Source organism: Anolis carolinensis, unplaced genomic scaffold (assembly GCF_035594765.1).
Source record: "Anolis carolinensis isolate JA03-04 unplaced genomic scaffold, rAnoCar3.1.pri scaffold_10, whole genome shotgun sequence".
Classification (NCBI taxonomy): domain Eukaryota; kingdom Metazoa; phylum Chordata; class Lepidosauria; order Squamata; family Dactyloidae; genus Anolis; species Anolis carolinensis.
This window is the reverse complement of record NW_026943821.1, coordinates 11,112,198-11,134,834: the sequence shown is the minus strand read 5'-3', so window position 1 is coordinate 11,134,834 and position 22,637 is coordinate 11,112,198. Positions and strand designations below refer to the sequence as shown.

The 22,637-nt window shown below is 44.4% G+C and overlaps 1 protein-coding gene across 1 annotated transcript in view; it reads right to left on the bottom strand.

The window, feature by feature from the left end:
• sptbn4 (spectrin beta, non-erythrocytic 4) overlaps positions 1–20,543 on the bottom strand; it is a 78,476-nt gene extending 57,933 nt beyond the window's left edge. The window contains exons 1-14 of the mRNA XM_008113809.3: positions 20,260–20,543; positions 13,757–14,035; positions 12,761–12,912; positions 12,293–12,466; positions 11,962–12,053; positions 11,039–11,119; positions 10,365–10,480; positions 7,165–7,277; positions 6,403–6,590; positions 5,274–5,391; positions 4,646–4,804; positions 4,121–4,423; positions 1,976–2,126; positions 898–1,771 (exon numbers count right to left, since the gene is read on the bottom strand). Coding sequence (XP_008112016.1) covers positions 898–1,771; positions 1,976–2,126; positions 4,121–4,423; positions 4,646–4,804; positions 5,274–5,391; positions 6,403–6,590; positions 7,165–7,277; positions 10,365–10,480; positions 11,039–11,119; positions 11,962–12,053; positions 12,293–12,466; positions 12,761–12,912; positions 13,757–13,943 — 2,708 coding nt within the window. The 5' untranslated portion in view covers positions 13,944–14,035; positions 20,260–20,543. The remainder of the gene's footprint in view (positions 1–897; positions 1,772–1,975; positions 2,127–4,120; positions 4,424–4,645; positions 4,805–5,273; positions 5,392–6,402; positions 6,591–7,164; positions 7,278–10,364; positions 10,481–11,038; positions 11,120–11,961; positions 12,054–12,292; positions 12,467–12,760; positions 12,913–13,756; positions 14,036–20,259) is intronic.
• Between the last annotated feature and the right edge of the window lie 2,094 nt (positions 20,544–22,637).

Genomic DNA, 22,637 nt, shown 5'->3' with positions numbered 1-22,637 from the left:
CCTAAGATTCCCTATCAACCCAATAGGCTGATAACACTATGTAATGTGATTTTTGTTCCTATGTTATAAATGTCATTTCCTAATTGGTTCTATCATGGAAACATGGAAAACATTTACAAAACTGTAAAAAAAACTTTGCGTCTCAACCAATTCAACATAGTTTATGGCCAGAGCCGGCCCTAGGTATTTTTCAAGTGTAGGCGAACAGAATTTTGGCGCCCTCCCCAAACCAATCATTGAAAAATAAAAGTGTTGGATAAGTGAAAATGTTGGATAATAAGGAGGGATTAAGGAAAGCCTATTAAACATCAAATTACATTAAGATTTTACAAATTAAGCACCAAAACATCATGTTTTACAACAAATCAACAGAAAAAGCAGTCTCGACTGCACCCCCGTATGTTTTGCGCCCCAAGCGACCGCTTAATTTGCCTCATTGTTGAACCGGCTCTGTTTGTGGCAGCCACAAAAATGAAATTTCTGGTATAACAACTACTTTCAATGTAAGTACCATGCAATTAAACAGGACATAACACTTTCAAACTAGGATCAGAAAAAAATTCAAATTTTGTTACATAGTGTAATATATTTTATTTCACACATTTATTGGCTTTAAAAGCACTCCCAACGGTGCTGAACCCTAATGCCAAAATATGATAAATAGCATGGATAAATCCTTTAAAATCTACAGTATAACCTAAAGTAGATTCATATCACATTGACACACAAAACATTGGTTGTCACAGTTCTCATAAACTGCTATTTCATCAGATGTACTAACTATTTAAAATAATGTCAAGTACAAAACCCAAACTCTAAAGCTCCTGCTCTTAAGGGCCTCCTAGAGAGCATCTCCTCCTCCTTGGTATGGGATCCAGGAATCCTGAGCACACTTACCGGTGCTGCACCACCTCAACATCTTCCAATTTCTGGGGAACGTCCATCCGGTTGAGCCACTGCTCTTTTTCATCAATCCAAACTTCGCAGGCGTTAACCTCACTGAACATGTGGTAGACGGCCAGGGCATCTTGCAACCACTGACGTCGCAGCACAGCCACTTCAACCACTTCCCCATACAACTGCTCTACCTCCACAATACGGATCTGCACATCTACCAATTCATGGTATTCAGGTGCCAGAGCACCCAGTTGCTTGCGCAGGGCCAGGACAGCTGTTCGGTGCTTGTCAATCTCATCCACCACTCCTTTATGCTTCTTGACCAGCGATTGGGTCGAGTACTCATCATGGCCAAAGTCATCGCTGGACACCAGGCGGTAGGTGTCTTGCAGCCAGACAACTAGGTCTTCAGTATCGGCACTGAACTGGTGAAAGCTCAGGGCTTCCTGCAGCTTCTGGAGGTGTGATGATGAGAGTTCCTCCAGCTTCTTCCAGCGCAGGCGCACCTCCCGGATCTTCTCCTGGATGTTGATGGGGCCAAAACGTTTCCGCAGGAGGATCTGCTCCCCTCGTCTCATGGCTGTCTGTAGCAAGGAGCGACGACCACCCAGCTCGCCCAGAAGGATGCTGTGCTTGCTCAGCAGCTTGGCTACGCTGTTCAGGTCCTTGCCGTAGCCCTGTGAGGAGGACAGAATGCTCTCCTTCTCTCGCGCCCAGGCTTCTGCCTCTTCCATTTCTTGGAAAAAGGACCACAGCTGGCGGGAGGCCTCCAACTCCTTCCGCCGCTTGCCTGCCAGCTCCTGTAGCTGCTCTAGGCAGCTTTGGACGTGATTCACCCGGTTGCAGATGATCTGTGGGTCACAAGGCTGGTAGCCTGGACAGAAACAGAGAAAAAAGTGGTGGTGGAGGCAGAAATAGCAGAAAAGCAGAGAGGGAAGGCAAGACCATCCAGGACAGCCTATACTTGCACACACACCCAACTCCATTCCTAGGATTTCATAGGGAGTGTTGTTGGGGTTGGGTTTTGTTTCCCAGAAAGCCAAGATTGCTGAAAGGATGACATACTCTTCCCATTTACCTTCTAGCTCTGAGAATTTGAGGGCTGCAGTGTTGAGGGCCTGCACACGTTCACTCTGTGCAGAGACGTCAGCCTCCAAATGGCTATGCTTCTGTAGCAAGTCCTCCACTTCTAGAAGGTGTTTCCCATAGTCCTTGGATGCCAGCTGGGCCTAGCAGGAAATGGGCAGAAAGAGGGATGAGGAATTTTTCCATGGTCCCCCAACTCTGTTGGAAATAACAACCTCCCAAGCTTTTCACTATTTATTTGTTAATGTATATATTTGCTAACCTGTATTCGATGTGTATGTTGATTTGTCAGTTTGACTGTACCTCTTTGATGTGGGAGGGGTTATAGCCATGTGATTGTACTGAGCATGTTCAGACTCAGGACTCCATTTTGTATTCAGTATCTGCTATTGCCTCAGTTGAGATGGATGTGTATATGCTTTACACCTCAGTGGAGGTGGATCCATGTTTGCATCAGACCTCAGTGAAGATGGATGCATTTTGCTGTTAGGATTTCAGTAGAGAAGTATGACTTATGGACCTCAGTAAGTACAACTATACCTAAAGACTATGGACTATTGATTAAGAATGATACCCTGTGTATACAATATTGAGAAAAGCTACATCCTATCTATAGCTGAACTTTTATAAAAATGTGCTTTATGGTGAATTAATACAAGATGTTTGTGAGTGAACAAGATATGTTATTTTTCAAAGAAGACTCTTTTTTAAATCTCTGAGTGCATATTTTTAAACAATGATATCTTTTGGGCAATTACAAACTACAACTGCAATTTCAACTTCAAAGAAACAACCATTCTCTGCTAACCAAATATATTGTTGTAGTGGCATGTCTTTGTCCTTGGCAGTTCAAAGACATGGTTCTTAAGTCTAACAACTGAGTTACCTATGTGCCAGGCATGTAGCCGGGGGGGGGGGGGGGGGGCTTGAGGGGTTTCAGCCTCCCCACTCCGAAATTTTCAGGGTGATCCGCAAGAAGGCCTTACATTTATTATTTAAACTGTTATGTTTATTCCTTTCATGATCTGTTCACCAAGCTCAATATATCCCATATGCATGGGGGTATTGGGATAACGATACAAAATGTTTGCAAGGGTAGACGCTCTCCCGCTCAGACTCAGCCCCCCCCAACCAAAATCCCAGCCACCCCCACCACCACCACCACCACCACCCCGGAATCAAAATCCTGGCTACGGGCCTGCTGTGTGCCATTATATGAATGCTTGTGAATATCACTTGTTCAAAGGGTTGACTTCTAACAAGGTCATGCTTTTGGTTTTCAAAAGGTGGTCTCCACATGTTCATGGAGATTCACATTTGCCAAACGGATATGACATCATTTTTCCTTTTGCATAAGGTTATGCAAAGGAATATCTATTTGCAAAGGAATATCTGCCCAGATACTGGGTCCAGTTATTTCCAATAAACTCTTAGAGGCAGCTTGTGACATGACACAGTGAGGAGCAAAGTGTGGGCATTCTAGAAACTCCCAGAATATTCAATATTTGTTCTGTGTATTTTTTCTTCCCTGTCTCACGGATTCCCAATTTACAAGAACCCTTGAAAAATCAGCCCAAAAATTGGCCAAAATAAATAAAAGAAAGTGACTTTTCGACCAATGGCAGGCGTTTAACATATAACATCACAAAGAACTTCTACCAAAAGATTTAGACCTTCTGTGAACTATCTACCCCCTTTTTCTGTCTGGTGCTTTCTTATCTGAATACCTAGGAAAGAGGTCATGCTTGGAAACATCAAGATGAGAAGGAAAATACAGCCTCTCAGATAAATGGATACAAAACCAACATGCTTCCTTTGAGCTGGTTTTCATGGAAAGATGGGTCACCAGTGCAAACAGCCATGGTAAGTGGTTCCAGAAAAATGACAATGGAATGACCAACTCGTTTAGCTTGGTTCTTCCAGACCAACACTTTGGAAAGTTACATCATTGGATTACAACTACCAAAATCCTACAACTAGCATGATCGTTGAACATGCTGCGTGAGGGACTGAGAAGTTATCATCCAACAAAACTTTTTAAAAGCTTTTAAAAAACAAACCTGCAGTATATTATTGTGGGGATGGGGTCCTTGATCTGGATAGGGTGGATCACCAATACCCCCCTCCATGCCCTCACCTGCATATCATCCATCCAGTCAATCATGTAGACCATCTCTTGGAAGATCTTCTGAAGGGCCAAATTCTGCTCCAGTCGAGCTCGCCGGGCACTGACCAGCTCCGTCAAGAGCCCCCACTGGCGCAGGACATTGTCCTTCTGTGCATTGATCCGCTTGCTGTCATAGTAGCTCTCTGACTCCATCTCTTGGGCCAACTCTACCACCACCTGGATGCGCTCCTGGTAGGAGGAGATGTCTGCCTCAATGGCCTCATGCTTCTTCATGGCGGCCTCCACTGCAGGGAGGTCATAGCCAAAGTTGTCCTGGGAAGAGAGATGAAACAAAGGGGTGGGGAGCTGAGTCAGGCAGATAGGATCATGTAACACATGAAGAGCAGCAGATGAATTTGCATTGTTTTCCATTCACTGGCTGGAAAAACAACACAAACCCACTTCCTGAGCTGGAATTAAAATTTTCCTCCCTACCCTTTGTAATTTCTTCCATGACTTCTTCCAGGTCTGCACAAGCCTTTACCCTCCAATTACCTGAGAGACGAGCCGCTGGTTCTCGTTCAGCCAGGTTTCCCGCATGATGGCCTTGTGGTCAAAACGCTGAGCCAGCAATTCCAGCTTCTCTTGGCGGATCAGCTCATTGCGCAGGGCTACCTCTCGTTCATGTTCAGCCTTCTCCAGCCTGGTCCAGGCCTGGCAAGAGGAGAGGAAATAGCAGGAGAAAGAGATATGGAGTAAGATGAATGGGGTTGGGGGGGGGGGGGGGGAGAAATGCAGGTTTCGGTATTTCTTTACAAACTTTGCATTTGTGTCTCTGATGAGCTGACTGCCTACATCCCAACCAGAGCCAGTCCAACAATGAGGTGAATTAAGTGGTCGCTTCAGGCGCAAAACATACGGGGGTGCAGTTGAGACTACTTTTTCTGTTGATTTGTTGTAAAACACGATGTTTTGGTGCTTAATTTGTAAAATCTTAATGTAATTTGATGTTTAATAGGCTTTTCCTTAATCCCTCCTTATTATCCAACATTTTCGCTTATCTAACGCTTTTATTTTTCAGTGATTGGTTTGGGGGGCCCTGCCAAAATTCTGTTCGCCTACACTTGAAAAATACCTAGGGCCGGCTCTGATCCCAACCCTGCCTTTTGACCCAATTTCTCACCTTGTTGATGTCAGAGATGCTCCTTCCCTCCTTGGGGATGTAGAGTTTGCGGTTGTTGGCTCGGAGTTTGCTCTGGATGGAGAACAACAAGACTTCCAGGTTCCCCTTTTCCTGAAACCTGCAGGCAATAAGCAGTAAGCAAAAGATCAGCCTTTCAGAGGGCCAGCTTCTGCTTGTACCATCATCAGACTCATGGAATTCTCCCATATCCTCCAACTGCCCCTAATTAATGCTCCATCATTTTATTTTAGTACCTGTGGTGGCATAATGGGTTAAACCCTTGTGCCAGCTGAACTGCTGACCTGAAGGTTGGCGGTTCAAATCTGCTAGATGGGGTGAGCTCCTGTCTATCAGCTCTAGCTTGCGAGGACATGAGAGAAGCCTCCCAGCAGGATGGTAACACATCCAGGCATCCCCTGGGCAACGTCTCTGTAGACGGCCAATTCTCTCACACCAGAAGCGACTTGCAGTATGTTCTCAAGTCGCTTCTGACACGATTTAAAAAATTATATTTTTCAGTAGCTTTAAAATGTCCCAGTCTCTTTCTCCTCCTACTTTCCTCAGTTTTGTTCCCGGTTTATTTCAATTGCTCCTAAGTTCAAAAGTGCAAAAGTAGTTTGCATTCAATTAACTCAACAGAAGGGAAAGGAAGGGAAGAAGCAAAACCTTGCCCTTTCCAATAGGCTCAGGCAAAAACAAAGTGCTGCACTGCCTTCCAGTTGTGTGTTCTTCCTCCACAATAACATTTGCCATCTTGATCGCACTTTGATGTTGCTTGGCCACATATACCCTGGTTTTCATCCATGGAATGTTGGAGGGCATGCATCAGTGTGATGTAGTGGTTTAAATGTTGGACTATGTTTCTGGAGATAAAGGTGCAAGTTACTCAGCCATAGAAACCCACTGGGTGATCTTGGCTGAGTCACGTACTCTCAGCTCCACAAAACCCCATCGTAGTTTTGCTTTAGGGTCACTATAAATCAGAAACAATGTGAAAGCACACAACAATGATGCACTCCTTGAACTCCTGAAAGCTCCTTCCCTCCACCACTTCTTTTGTTGCCTCATTCAGCACCAAGCCACCATCTCCCCACTGTCTTGCTGCAACACTCCTTTCCCATCCACTCACTTCACAGGCTTTTCTAGTGTGCAGAAAGCGGTGAAGGCTTGCAACTGCTGTTGGACCCCAGCCAGGGAGTTGGCGAACTTCTGATTGCTGATGATGGCAATGGTGAGCTCGATCCACTCCAGCAACTCACTGGCCAGAGACTCATATCGCTCAATGATCTTCTCAATATCCAGGACTTGATCTAGCACCTGCATAAAAGGAAGGGCATGAGTAAGTTGCACATCCACAGCCAGATTGGGACAGACATGGGAAAAGAAAGTGATGTGGAAAACCTTTCTTAGGTGTCAGGGATGGAACGATCCAAAGAAAGAGGGGCTCATAGACTCAAGGCTATTCTTACAAAACCCATCCTTCCAGCATCCTTCAGCTTGAGCTCTTTGTTCATTCAGCTGGAATAACGAAGCTTCCTCAATTATTTACATCATGATAAGTTCCTCCATTAGTAGCAGTTCCTTGATGGATGGCAATTCTCCTCTGCTAATCACAGAGGTTAGCCATTTTTTCCAGAAATATCACTGTCACCACATGAGTTTTAGATAGTCATTAAACTAAGCATCCTAAATTAGCACATATTGTTGTGTGCATTCGGTCCTTCTCGAGTGATAGCTGAGTTTCCTACAGCTTGTCTGTTCTAGACAACTACCTTGGAGAGCCACCACTATGCCTTTTTCAAACATCACAGCTTTCCCAGCAATAGAGGAAGAAAGACCTCCTGCTTGAGCAAAGAGGGTCAGGACCACTTTCCTCCCATTTCAACTTCACCTTCCCGATCCTCTTTCCTTCTACAGCCAAGGCCTTCATCTTGGAGAAGTAATGGTAGTAGGAGACGACATATGTGATGATGGACTTCTCATCAGGATGCTCCATGTTAACATCTGTAATTGCAGGCAGAGAGAAAAGGATTGGGAAAGGGAGAAGATATGGCTTGGTGCATTCACACCTGGAATGCATATCAAGCAGAAGATGGAAAGAAACTACAGACTTTGGCTGAGAACACTGAGCAAAAAGTTGAGAAAATCAGCATATCCAATTACCTTGAAAGATGATTCTGTTCTCTATTGGTCTGTGGAACCTTAGTCTATGGAGAGCAGTGGTGGGCGAAGGGTGCTCTCTGGGCTACATGTCACAGGATGCAACTACACTGTAGAATTACTGCAGTGTAAGACCACCTTTCCTCTACCATAGCTCAGTACTATGGAGTCAGAAGAGTTGTACGTTGGTGAGGCACCAGCAAATATTGGCCGGGGGGAGAACCTTTGTGAAACTACAAATCCCATGATTCCATAGCATTTGAGCCATGATGGTTAAAGTAATGCTAAATTGCATTAGTTCTACAGTGTAGTGGAAAGGAAATCCATTCCTGGAAGAGTTATCATGGGGAAAAGTTGTCTCCATTGAAGCTTGATCAGCAATCCTTGTTTCCACAACAAGCAAAATTTTTCAAAATCCAATTCTCACAAGTGAGGAGAAATCCTCTCAACAGGGGCACAGACAACAAAACAAACACTACAGGGGTATTCACCCTTCCCTATGTGTGCTCTATCTATCTATTTGGCTAGAGTTACACTTAAAATGTACCAGTTCCAACTTGCAAACAAATTCAACTTGAGAACAACCCTACTGAACATATCTTGTTCATAATTTGGGAACATATAGCATTTGCAGTTTCAGGTATCTATGGTAGGTCTTGGAACATATATCTTGTGGACACAGGGGCCAGAGAAGCAGATGGCAAAAACAAAAGAACAACCTGCCTCCGGAGAGTGTGTTTCTTCTATCAATGTTTAATATTTACACAAATGATCACTCACTGTCAGAAGGGACAGAGAGTTTCATCTATGCTGACAATTGTGCCATCAACGCTCAAGCAGGGAGCTTTGAAATGGTTGAACAGAAGCTCTCCAAAGCTTTAGATGCCCTTACTATCTATTACAGGGAAAACCAGCTGATTCCTAATCCATCTAAAATGCAGATGTGTGCTTTTCACCTTAAGAACAGACCAGCATCTTGAGCCCTGAGGATTACCTGGAAAGGAATCCCACTAAAGCATTGCAGCACACCAAAATACCTGGGAGTTACTCTGGACCATGCTCTGACTTATAGGAAGCACTGCTTGAATATAAAGTAAAATGTGGGTGCTAGAAATAATATCATGCGAAATCTGACTGGCACAACCTGGGGATCACAACCAGACACAAGGAAGACATCTGCATTTGCTCTTTGCTATTCTGCTGCTGAGTGTGCATGCTCAGGGAAGAACACATCTCACGACGTTAAAACAGTGGATGTGGCTCTTAATTAGACATGTCGCATTATCACAGGATGTCTATGCCCTACACCACTGAAGAAATTATACTGTTTAGCCAGTATTGCACCACCTGACATTCATTGGGAAATAGCAGCCAATAATGAAATGACCAAGGCAGTGACATCTCTGGCCCATCATCTGTTCTGATATCAACCAGCATGCCAATGACTTAAATCAAGAAACAGCTTCCTAAGATCTACAGAGATACTCGCAGGAACACCTCAGCAAGCAAGAGTCCAAAAGTGGCAAGCTAAAAATCCAGAACTTCAGTCCATGGCTGATAACGGATGAGAGACTCCCTCCTGGGCACACAAAAGACTGATCGACTTGGAAGGCGCTGAACAGTCTGCGCCCTGGAACCACGAGATGCAGAGCTAACCTTAGGAAATGGGGCTTCAAAGTGGAGTCCACAACATGCGAGTGTGGAGAAGAGCAAACCACAGACCACCTACTACAGTGCAGCCTGAGCCCTGACACGTGCACAATGGAGGACCTTCTTATAGCGACACCAGAGGCACTCCAAGTGGCCAGCTTCTGGTCAAAGGATATTTAGAATAATGCCAAGTTTTAAACTTTGTTTGTGGTTTTTAAAATACATTATAACTATTCTCAATTTGCTTCTGACACAATAAATAAATAAGGGGCCATACTGTAGTTGCTTACTAGACATAACCTTTTGGTGAGGATTCTAGACATTTCTGTCAGGAAATTGAAAAAAAAAACCAGTGGATAAAAGCAGAGATAAAATCAAAATGAAGCTGGAGGCAGGGAGAATGAGCAGGATGGACAGAATGAGCGGGTTTCTATCAGATGTCTAGTTCAGCAGACAGCGGATGAAATCCTTCGCCTACAAATGAGAAAAGTGTGGCCTGGATACAGGGAGTTCCGCAACACAGCTGGGCGGTTTGCATGTCTCACGTTTCATCCAGCGCAGGAGGGATTCCAGAAGGCGGCTCAAGAAGAAAGGACGGCAAGGCAGGCAGGAGGGAGCGAAATGGCTGGCAGAGGCAGGAGGAGGAATTAAAAGCCAGCGAGGCAGATTAAAAGGCGGCCTGATTAGAATGATTAGATTAAAACCAATCAGATCATGGCAGATCAGGGAGATGTGATTAGAGTAAAGAGATCACAGCAAGCACTGCACACACGCACATACACAAACACACCAAGGAAGCCAAAAGGCAAGCGAGAAAACACAGAGAAGTCCTCAACTGAGCCTTGGTAAGCAACTGAATGCTCCCCAAAATTAGGACATCCCTTTTTTGCTGGAGATTTCTATGACAGTGCTCTAACTTACAGAGATCCTATGATTTTCTTGAATATAGGAATATAGGATTTTCTACTATAGGAAGAGAGAATAGCCTGCATGTGTAACACAATTCTTATCCTCTGGAACAGTCGTGGACCTCAAATATCAGCCTGCCAGGTGTGAATATACAGAAAATATACTCCAATATAGGTCTGTAGTTTCTCCTCACCCATAACTATCTCTTGTTTCCATTAGCAGTGGATCTCCAGCAAAATTGGACCCGCCTGGCTTTAAATAGGAATTGCTGCCTAGAATGGAACATCCCAAGTACACGTTCTCCTATCTCAAAGCAGCTATAGATAGGTCCTCCTCCTGTTCATCACTCAGCAGGTCAATTGAGGACATTACCTTCTGGATCCAGCAGTTTGGCAAGGCCCAGCTGTTGCTCTGCCGTGTTGAAAGCCTGCTGGAGGTTGTAGGCAGCATTGGATTTGGTTAGCTTCCTGAAATCAATGACGTCCGGCCTGCGGAGAGAATCAGAAGGTGATACTGAGATGAAAGATCCCAGTTCTCCCCTTGCCCATATTCCCTCTGTCTTTGTTATAACAGAGAGGGGTGGCTTTAAACAACAGGTGAGGTAGAGACTTCCAGATGCTGGAATACATCTTCCATGACCCTAGGTAGCACAGAGTGAGAGATGCTGGAAGATGCAGTCCAATGAAATTTGGAGAGTTCAATGATTGCCACACCTACATCAAACAAACTTCTTGTGATGAATAATCACGGTTTGTAACTCCAGCCCTCAGTGTGTGAATGCATTTTAGATTCCTCCCTCATTCTGATTGACACCCACTTTATGGAGAGGGTAAACTGATGTGACAAGTTACATTTCTGCTCCGCACTCCTAACACACCATTGACTGGAGACATGAGCTGCTTACGAAGACACTAGATGTGTTTTTGCCCTAGACTAACTAAGAGGCAGATATTGTGTCCCTCTTAGGCAACTACTGACATCGATAATCCAAACCCAAACCCAGCCTGACTCAATTGTGCCATAGCAGCCTTGACCCTTCTTCATACCTGTGCTTGTGGATGAGAGCATTGAAAGCTAGCCCGTCTCGCCAGCTGGTAGTGAAGTTCTGGATATTCACTTCGGGGTACCTGAGAAGGGAAGAATAGTTAAAGCAAAGCAGGCATTCCTGCAACTTTATATTGAAGTGATCATTCTTGACCATTTCACTCAAAGCAAATGGCAAAAGGTAACTTAGAGCAATGTAATTGGGAGCTTAGGAAAATGAGGGGCCCTACTGACATGGGAGGATGTTCCTTTTTCTAAAACACTTATAATATTTAAATCTGTTTGCTTTAGTTTGTGGCAAGCTGCCTTGAGTCCCAAACTAGGGGAAAGGTACGATACAAGTAAATAAACAACAACATTCCTTTGCTATGGCTTTTCATGCTCACCAAAGTTGTTGCTGGGGCCCCAATTTATTAATTTAGTGCAAATTCTTTTTACAAATTTTGGATGTAGTTTTCTGCCATCTGTACAATGCAGAACTAGAACTTTTCACCATGAAATGTTAAGGTTTGGTGGTTAAGGTTTGGTAGTATTCAAATGGGGGCTGGTGGCTCCCAAGTAATGAATCCATTCTATCAAAGGAGCTATCCAAAGTTCTGAACTTAATTAAGGCCACCATTCCACACCTTGGAGTGCTCCTTTAAAACCTGGATTAAAATATAGCATGGATTTACCATGCCACTGACATGGGAACCGGCAGTTACCATTGGTCGTATCATTTGTGTTTTATTTTTAAACTATAATATGAACTGGGAAATGTTTTTTTTAAAGTAAAATAAAACGACATAAGACTCTGATCATGATGGGAGAGGGGATCAAGAGGGGTTTTACTCAATTGCCCATTGAATAGAGACTTAAGTCTGAAGTCGTGCTTCTGCTAACAAATCAGTCACCACCACCATCCTAAAAACCCTCCCCTGCTCACCCAGCCGTCTTCATTTGGCACCAGAGCAGCAAGGCATCCTTGGCTGAACGGGTCTCTCGGTTGTCTTCAGTCTCAATTTTAATCACCTGGATCTGAGAAGGAGCCATGGGGAAAGACAGAATGGCAAGGGTCCATACCTACCACTCCTCCCTTCCCACTACAACCCTGCCATCAAAATCTGGACTGGTGCAAGCTCCAGGAGAGGCAAAATAATAGCCACAGCTCTCATGGACCTCTTGTCCATTCCAGAGTTTCTTTTTGTGGACTCAGCAAATGTCAGGAAGCCACATGCAGCACCACACTATGCTCCCCATTTGTCCCTCACCCTTACCTGGAACCTCAAGATGATAGTCCAGATCAGGCCCAGCGTCAGACGATGGTTGCCGTCAACAATGTCATGGGAGCCCACATTCTCTAGATGAACTCGCTGCTCCTTCAGGAACTGCAGTGCCTTGTCCACATTTTCCAGGGAGTGGATTCGCATCCGGCCACGTGTTGGCTTGGGCTTCCAGGAAGGAGAAGAAAAACAGGAGTGAAGTGTCCCCAAGGAAATGTATCTCATATTAGTTTTTCACCTTGACTCTACCCTTTATTCCCTCCACCCAGCCTTCTCCAATGAAGGAGAACTCATCACCTTCTGAAGTAGTCCACTCTATTGTTAGAATGTTCTTCCTAATACTAGGCAGAGTCAGCTACATATCTGGCTTTATGGAACCGGCCATTTTGCCCTTGGAAGTAAATGCTAGATGTCTTCTCCAGCACCCAAGGACATATGAAGACACACACATACACCACTTACCAACTGCTCTCCAGACAGAACTTCCAGCAGCTTTGTCAACATGTAACCATCTCGCAGGTCTGTATAGAGGTCATTGATCCGACAGGAGACTTGGCTCAGGTGAGAGTTGACCCACTTGGTGAAAGTCTTCTTCTGGACAGCATCTCGTTCATCTGCCAGAATTTGAGCTTGTTAGGTGACACCCCTCACCCTTAACAAGACCTGGGAGAACCTAGGGGTCCAAAATGCAGACCCCTTGCAAACCACTCATGGCTTTCTCTTGACATGCATCAGAGGAGACAATGGAAACTCTCACTGGATTAAAATGCTGTTCCCCTTGTAAGAATGTCTTATAGTTATGACCTATACAGCCTCACGGCCTAAAGGGATAGGTTTTGACCTATACAATCCCATACATCCTGGATCCAAGCGATCGGATGGATTGATTGAGCTAGTCACATTTTGAGCCTGCCCATATTTTTAGGTCTTTTAGGAAGCCCTTCTCCCTATTATACCACCTTTACAGATACATCTGGTGGGGACATATGAGAGGACATTCTTGGTGACAGTTCTAAAGATCTTAAACTGGGACTCACCCTGCAATCTTTTATAGGCAGATGAAAACCTTTAGATTTCAGCAAGAATTTGATGGTTGATTGTTCAAGTGACCAAATATGCTAGTAAGAGAAAACTGGATGCATCATGCTTCAGCACCCTGCTCACCAGCTCTACAAAAACCTGTCTGTTGCTGTGGCTGTATGTATTTTAATGAGGCATTCATAATGATTGTAATGGCACCATGATAATAAATGTGAACAGGAACCAGTTATGAAATGGTGAGCCCAATTTGCAATGTCGTAACTGATTAAAAGAATGCCAGCCACTACTTTTTAAATTTCTAAGCTTTATGTCTTTCAACCTTTGTAATCCACCTTAAGACCCAGACTGGGAGAAAGACAGGAAGGCAAAGACTACGATTAAGATCTGATACTGTCTGGACCCAAGCCCCCGACCTACCAGCTAACGCTTTGATCCGAGAGCATTCAAACAGTTTGGCAGTGGCAGTGGTCTCATCCCAGGGTCGGTGGGGATGATGGTGTTCAGCATTTTCCCAACGATTGTTGTTATTTTGTTGTTGCTGCTGCTGTTGTTGCTGCTGCTGGGCTTCCATGTTATCCAGTTTAGCTGGAGAAACGTTTGCCATCTTGCTGTGGCGGCGGAGAAGCAGATCCCGTCACGGATCCACATGCGGGGACTTCATAAACTCCTCAAGCTGCAAGAGGCTGGTGGAAATTCCTGTTGGGTTAAAGATTTCAGAAAGAACCAAATCAACTCAGAAAGAAAGGTTCTGGAGAAGCTTTGCTTACAAGCTACAGCCAACAGGGTAGCATCCTTTGCAGTTTGCCCCCAAAACAAGCCTCCCATCCGCATAGGATTCCAGAAATGTCCTAGCTCACAGAACTGCAGGTCTCTCTTTCTCCTGTTAGCTTTTCAGGCTTGTTTGGTGGAAACAAGGGAGAGGGCCTTCTCAGTGGCTGCTCCAAGACTTGAGTACTTACTCTCTAGAAAGGCTAGGATGGTTTCCCGATTGTTCTTTTCCCATTGTCAAATAGAAACATCTCTGTTTTGTCAGGCTTTTAGGAATTGACCATGATGGGCTTTTAATGGCGTACTGTGCAGTTTGTTGTCTTTAATGATTTTAAATTGTTTTACTCATTGTGATTCTTGTTTGCTTGCATGGCTGTTTCTGCCTTAATGCTGAGCTGAATGCAAGAGGTTTTCTGAGGTCAAGACTGCTCAACTTGCCCAAGATCACCTGGTAAGTTTTCATGGTTGAGTGGGGATTTGAAACCTGTATAAAGAATTGCTATAATTCAAAGATTGTAAGCTAGCTGGAGCATAGGACGAGAAAACTGTGTTGAGGTGCCTTGTATGCTTGCCTGCTTAGTCTGCTGCCCAGATGTGCCAACTGTTGCTGGACAACTCTTGATCCCTAGCTTTGGTTCTAAGCCTAGAAAGTTTTTTTCTACAGTTGCTTTTCGGAGACTTTCTTTCCTTCCAATCCTTACCCCAAACTCAACATTTTCAAACAGCCTTGGGCCCATTTCCCACATTTCTTTACATGACAGGTATACATAATCAAGTCTGTAACTACGCCTTAATATGTGTGGAGCTAAACAATTATACACTTTGTGTTGTTGAAGGCTTTCATGGCCTGAATCGCTGAGTTGCTGTGAGTTTTCCAGACTGTATGACCATGTTCCAGAAGCATTCTCTCCTGATGTTTCACCCGCATCTATGGCAGGCATCCTCAGAGGTTGTGAGGTCTATTGGAAACTAGGCAAGTGGGGTTTATATATCTGTGAAATGTTCAGAGTGGGAGAAAGAACTCTTGTCTGCCTGAGGCAAGTGTGAATGTTGCAATTGGCCAGCTTTATTAGGATTGAATATTTTTGCAGCTTCAAAGCCTGGCTGCTTCCTGCCAATTGCAACTGTCCTTGGGACAGGGCCCTTCTTTCTAATGTAAGTAAAGCACCAATCACTCTTAGGGAATTTCCAAAATAAATGATCATCCTGTGGTGGAAGCTCCTTCCTTGGATGCTTATAAACAGATGCTGGATGGCCATCTGTCAGTGGTGCTTTGATTGTGCTTTTCCTACATGGTAGGAGTTGGGCTAGATGGCCCATGTGGTCTCTTCCAACTCTTTTATTCTATAATTCTATTATTCTATTGTCCTTACAACCCATCTTCAGAATCGGTACTCTCTCTGGAAAAGCCATGCATCACAACAAGGCAGAAAAGGAAGGTCTGCCAATTATAAGACTCCTGCTTTGCATACAAAAATCCCCTGCAAGTTCAGTCCCCGCTGGGAAAGCTCTTTCTCTTATCTAGAGCCCTGGGAATATGTTGCTAGTCCTTCTGCCCTAGATGAACCCATTTAAGGCAGCATCCTAGGAAAGAATCTCCAGTCAAAATGCAGCTTTTGCCCTGGCTTTGGGTGGGGCTAGCTCTGTAAAATTGCTCCTTGCAATTTCGAACATGATTTTCTGCTTTCTCCCAGAGTGAAAGTGATTCCCTCCAATGCCTGGCCTAGTCTGGGAAGCAGTTCATCCTAATCCAGGTGGCCTGATCCCACCCCAGGCTCACGGCTGCAATAAGGTGATGAGCACAGGCTGGGGCTGTCCATCATTTCTCAGATATTGATAAGGCACCCACTGCATTATTGGCCTCCAGCCAGTCCAGTTGCTAACCAAATAAATATCCAAAAGAGGATCCAATCCAAACCGAGGAACCTCAGGCAAGTGAACCTCAGAATCTTCTTCACAGTAGAGACAATAGCCTGTTAGGTCATATTTCTTGTGGAGTGTGGAAGAAACAATCCATAGTCTGAATAGTTCCTGCCAGATAATCAGCTGTTTACAACTTCTTATTGCACTTTATCACTGCTCCCCACCTTTCCTGTGTCTTGATGAGACCGTTCCTCTGCCCTTACCCCAATTCTCCTTATTCTGTTCATGAACCCTATTCAGAGTCTGGCACAAGCATCCCTCCACACATGCAATATCTATGGCCAGGTTTTTAAAGTTAATCGCTGTGTTTTATGTTGTTTTATTTATTTTTATTTGGTTTATACTGTTTTAATTCATGGACTGTCTTTTTACCTATGTTACTGCTGGGCTTGTTCCCATGTGAGCCGCACCAAGTCCCTTTGGGGAGATGGTGGCGGAATATAAAAATAAAGTACAGTAGAGTCTCACTTATCCAAGCTTAACGGGCCGGCAGAAGCTTGGATAAATGAATATGTTGGATAATAAGGAGGGATTAAGGAGAAGCCTATTAAACATCAAATTAGGTTGTGATTTTACAAATTAAGCACCAAAACATCATGTTATACAACAAATTTGACAGAAAAAGTAGTTCAATAGGCAGTACTGTTATGTTGTAATTACTGTATTTACTAATTTAGCACCAAAATATTACAATATATTGAAAACATTGACTACAAAAATGGCTTGGATTATCCAGAGGCTTGGATAAGTGAGGCTTGGATAAGTGAGACTCTACTGTAGTAGTAGTAGTAGTAGTAGTAGTAGTAGTAGTTAGGACATACACAAAGGCGGGAATTACAGAGAGCCTTATCCAGTGACTTACCAAAGGACCTGTTTTAGTAATGTAAATTGAGAACAAGAGGCCATCAAAACATGAAAAACTCTACAGCCATTTCTATCAGTGTAGAGTATTTCATACTCTCAATGTAATGAGCACGATCCATTGGGAACTCATTTCAATGGGACATGAGCAGGATAAAAATCCCAATGGGTTGTACTGTCTGAGATGTCCCACATTTCCACTGTGAAGGGGAAGCCAAGAAAAAACAAGACCCTTGAATAGATCATTCTGATGAAGGTCTTCAAGACAAGCAGCTTCTAAGAAATCCTGAAGGCAACTTGGAACCAATGTCAGTCAAAGCCAAAAGCAGGTGAGATTTTTGATACATGTGTTTGCTATGTTAAGTCCACCCTTGACCACTAAGGAAGTAAAACTTTCAAACTGGATTTGAGCAAAAATGGCTCCTTCTGTGAGAAGCCAGAGATCTTAAAATTGACTTTTTTCACTACAGCTTCCAGAATCCCAGCTCTGAAAGCTCAGATCCAAGCAGCCCCCAAGCAAACTCTGCATTGAACATGCAACATAGAAAAGGAAATACCAGGTCCAGCTTAGATGCATGAGGAAGAGGGATCCAGCTCCTTCTGTCCTCCCTAAGTTGAGATACAACCAAGATGTGGTGCATCCATGAGTATGTACTTATCCTGGGCCACAACAGTTTATGCATGTATCTTGCTGGCCCACATAGGCTCCGAAATCTGAAAGGACAATCCTTAAAGCAGGTTCTTTTCAAAACTGTTTCATACAAACTATCCACGGCCATATTAAACTGGGAGTTCCAAACCACAAAACTGGGGTTAATGGGGCTGGAGAGAAATATGGCTAAGACCTCTCAAGAGCAGTAGCCGTTCAGAAATGCCTTCCATGGCAAAATGCATGGCAAAAATCCCAACCATCCTCACTTTAGCCATTACCCAGAGATGTCAAAAATGAGATATTCAAGATTTGGAGCAGGGCAAGCTAGAGAGCGTCCAACTGGTCCTCAACACCTTTCTTCTGTCTCCTTCCAGTCCTTGTCCACATAGATAGGGCCTGAACCTATAATAGGAAGACAGGCACACAAGACCTCATTTTTATTGGGGATGGCAAGGATTCACGCGGTTTCATGCTGCCAACCCTAATGTGATCACAGCCATTAGATGTGGCCTCCTCTTTGTCTTACAACACCCATTGAAAATGCTCCAGTCTGTGTCAGCAAGTAGTACCCTGCTTCTCAATTCCTCTACAACACAAGACTGTTTCCCTTCCCCACTTATTCTAATATTTGATAGCTTTAATATATTCAGAATTGAAGTATTATCTCTTTTGTAGGAAGTCTATACTTTTTTTGTGCATTCTCTTTTGATTTTGACTCTGAAGTAAATGACTTTGCTAACCCACTTTTTAGCTGTTGTTGTGCTCATCTTTCACTTTATTTAACAACCCACAAATGTCTGTTTTGGAAACCAGAAATGGCCTCCTGGTTAGTTATGGATGTTGGGAAAGTGTTTATTATTTTGTTTTGCAACCCATGCAGCCTGCAGAAGATCCTGAGCAGAAGACATTGGCCCACAGACGCATCACAGTTGCCCAGTTTACAGTCAGACCTTTTGCATAGGCTCTATGAAAGCACACCAAAGGATATCAATAGCTTGCTGAGAGTTTTCCAGACTGTATGGCCATGTTCCAGAGGCATTCTCTCCTGATGCTTCGCCCACATCTATGGCAGGCATCCTCAGAGGTTGAGAGACCTATGAGGTCTATTGGAAACTAGACAAGTGGGGTTTATATATCTGTGGAATGTCCACAGTGAAAGAAAGAACTCTTGTCTGCTTGAGGCAAGTGTGGATATTGCAATTGGCCCCCTGATTAGCACTGAATGGCCTTGCAGCTTTAACGCCTAGTTGCTTACTGCCTGGGGGAATCTGGACATGAAAGCCTTCAACAACACATTGATAATAATAGCCTCTTTCCAATCGTGGTTGGTCAGGAGCTTCTGGGGAGCTCTTAAGAAGGGCACAGTGACCATTCCCCACTATTGCTGCTTATGGTGCCACTGCCTATGGAGAGGCCTATACAACCACGAAAAGTACCCACAAATTCCTGAGGGAAAGACATCCTTTTCCCACCAAGCCCTACTTCAGACCTCTGAACATGCATGGATCAATATCGCTCTTTCCTCAAGCAGCCCCAAATAAAAGGAGCGAATACTTGTGTACTCTGATCCACACTGCATCGGGGCTACCAGATCCCCCCCCAAAAGTTTGCCTGACTGTGAATGCAGACTTCCATACACATTAAAAGAAATCCAGACATTTGCAAGGATAGGCTTTGGGAAAGGAGGGGAGAATTCCACAGAAGGCCTAGGCTTCCCTTATCTTCAGTTACCAGCCCAGCTAATTAAACAATGGATACAAATAAGTCATCACAACACCAAGGCTGCTCCTTGGTTGACTTGATCTCTCTTTCCCGGCGTTACAGAAACCTAATTTGCAAACCACTGGAACGTTCCGAACGGAAAGCTCAGCACTTTGTGTGCCGAAATGTTAAAACAGAGTTCCGCCAGTCCTTAAGGGAAGGGAAGCAGTGGGGTGCCCGATCCCCCGGGAAGCTATTCTGCAATGAAGATCCACACAAAGGAACTGCAGGCATTCCGACCCTTTTAGTGGGGGCTTTGGCAGAACGTGGATAAGCCCCTCATGCTTTACCGGTCAACACAACGATGCATAAATAAAATCACCAGCTAGGGCTATTGATACAGCAGGTGAACGAGACACGGCGGCATATCCACGATAGTTGATAGTCTCGATAGTCGGGATTCCTGCTTCCCTCATTCTCCTTCGACTCAGCAAGGAGACCTCCTTTAGGAGATGCCATGTGTCCTTCCTTGCTGCACCTGGTCACCATCTTTGGGCCTGGTTTGGCCTAAAAACACCAGAACATCAGCCACAGAGGGGAACAAGGAGAGACCCAAAGGCAAAGCAGGCCTGGTCCAGATGGGCAAGGAAGGCCTCCAATGACCTTTCCTGGGAGGGAGAAAGCGACCATGGACAGCGCCGCTTGGGGAGGGATGGCATTGGGGGAATGCTAGGGCTGGCTACTCAGTGTTGCTTTATCAGAGGGGAACAATGCCAATCCCATCCCTTGGCATGACTGGGGAGACCAAGAATCTCCAATTCCAAAGAGGAGGGATGGAAAGGGAGGGAGAAGGGGTCTGCCCCTCCCTGTTTATTCAGTAGCTGCTGGTCTCCTCTCTCTTTGGGCAGTGGCACAAGGAGATACAGAGATGCCAAGGCCAGGTGCCCACCACGCACGTACACACTCACATCTATGGGGAGAAAGGGTTGAGAAAGCCCCCCCTTTAGCCACTCACCTCGCCTTCTCCAGGGCTGGCCAAGAGATGCAGGAGGAAGAGGAGGAGGAAGGCAGAGCGGCGGTCCTTTGCGCTCCGGCTAAGGCAAGCTCAGCCTCCAATCCCCGCCCAGCCCAGCCCCGGAGAACGGAGGGAGGAGGAGGAAGGGGAAGAAGAGGAGGAGGAGGAAGAGGAGGAGGAGGAGGCGCGCTTTCCAGGAAGGACGGAGGGGAGACAGGCGAGGCGCATCTCTTCTCTAGTGTCATCACCAAGGAAAGGGATGCCTCAAGGATGGCAGGAGGAGGAGGAGGAGGAGGAGGAGGGCTCTAGCCATTTCAGGCCTGGAAGTTAAGGGGAGCAGCTTTGTCTTCCTTCCAGTCTCTTCTTTATGTAAAGTGCACAGCACTATATATATTTTGTCTTGTTTTTAAGGAGTTTTTGGACTTCTGTTTCTGAAGATGACATTGGAACACCTTCAGTTCCTTTTGGGCTTCTCCCAGCATGGCCCAACCAGAATTATAGACTTGGAAGAGACCCCCAAAGGCCATCTAGTCCAACCCCCTGCCCTGCAGGAAAAGCACAATCAAAGCACCTCCGACAGATGGCCATCTCATGTCCCCACAATCTAGAGCTGACAGATGGGAGCTCATCTCATCTTACGGATTCAAACTGGCAACCTTCAGGTCAGCAGCCCAACCTTCAAGTTAGCAGTTCAACCGGCACAAGGGTTTAACCCATTGCGCCACCGCGGCTCCTCAATAATAATAATAATAATAATTATTATTATTATTATTATTATTATTATTATTATTATTGGGTTGTTGTATGTCTTTCGGGCTGTGCGGCCATGTTCCAGAAGTATTCTCTCCTGATGTTTCGCCCACATCTATGGCAGGCATCCTCAGAGGTTGTGAGGTATGGATAAACTAAGTAAGGAAAGGAAATTATTATTATTATTATTATTATTATTATTATTATTATTATTATTATTACAGGCTCATTGATGGTTGTTTTTTTTCTATCACAACTGCTATGTTGCTTATAATTGTTGCTGTTTTATTCTGTTTTATGATACTGTATATGTGGTTATATTCTGTGATGTTGACCGGGCTCGTCCCCATGTAAGCCGCTTCAAGTCTCCTTGGGGAGATAATAATAATAATAATACTTTATTTTTGTATCCCGCCTCCATCTCCCTGAAGGGACTTGGTACAGCTAACATGGGGCCATGCCCAAAACAAATCATGAGCAGGATTAAAAGCATATATAAACAACATCAACAAACCAGGAGATTAAGTTATTCAATGCTAATTAAGGTGATTAATTACAACATTCACACTGGCCTCCAACTGACAAGAGTTCTTCTCCCACCCTGGACCTTCCACAGGTGGTAAACCTTCCTTTCTTAGTTTTCCTATATACCTCACAACCTCTGGAGAGAATATTTCTGGAACATGGCCATACAGCCTGGAAAACATACAACAAACCAATATATACATCCTTTTAAAATTGACATTTTGCTCATTTTTAGTAATAAAAGACCACTTGTGTTGCCCACCCATCACTCATCCCTCCAACCACATATTCTCTCATTATTATTATTATTATTATTATTATTATTATTATTATTATTATTATTATTATTATTATTATTACAGCTCTTCTGATGTTTGTGGTGGAGTCTCCATTGGTCTGTCAAGCCCAGTTTAGGTGGTTCAGTTCTTTTTTGAAGGAAGTGGGGTTCGCAAATTATTTTTGCACAGTCTACCAGGGTTTTAATTGTGCTTCTTTTTTGACTCCACACAGACATCCAAAGAGTTGCAAGACCAAGAACAAACCATGAGAGGAAAGACAAAGATCCACCCAGAGGGAAAGTGTTCTTACCATACATCAAGGGAACTACTGACCGCAGAGGGAAGCTCATGAAGAAACACAACTTACCATCTACAGACCCACCAAGAAAATCCAACAAATTCAGCAAAGAACAAGAGGGATCCTCTCACCTCTGCAGGGCCTACCATATACCATGCAGCTGTGGACAAGTCTACATAGGGATCACCAAACACAGCAGCATTGCCCAGGCACAAATCAAGGAACACGAAAGGTACTGTAGACTAACTCAACCTGCTGTTTCTGAGTGTTGTTCTTTATTTATTACCTTGATTCTGGTGTTCATTAATACTGGTAACCAGATTTTGTTCATTTCCGTGGTTTCCTACTTTCTATTGAAATTGACCACATGCTTGTGGATCAGTTTAGCTGTAGGATCTCTTCCAGCAGGAGACCCATGAAAAGGTTCTGTGAACAGATTTGTGCCCGATTGGAAGATGTCATCTCAAAAAAGACCTAACTGGGTTGGGAACTGTCCAGCAAAGGAATTGGCCGAGGGCCCTTCCAGA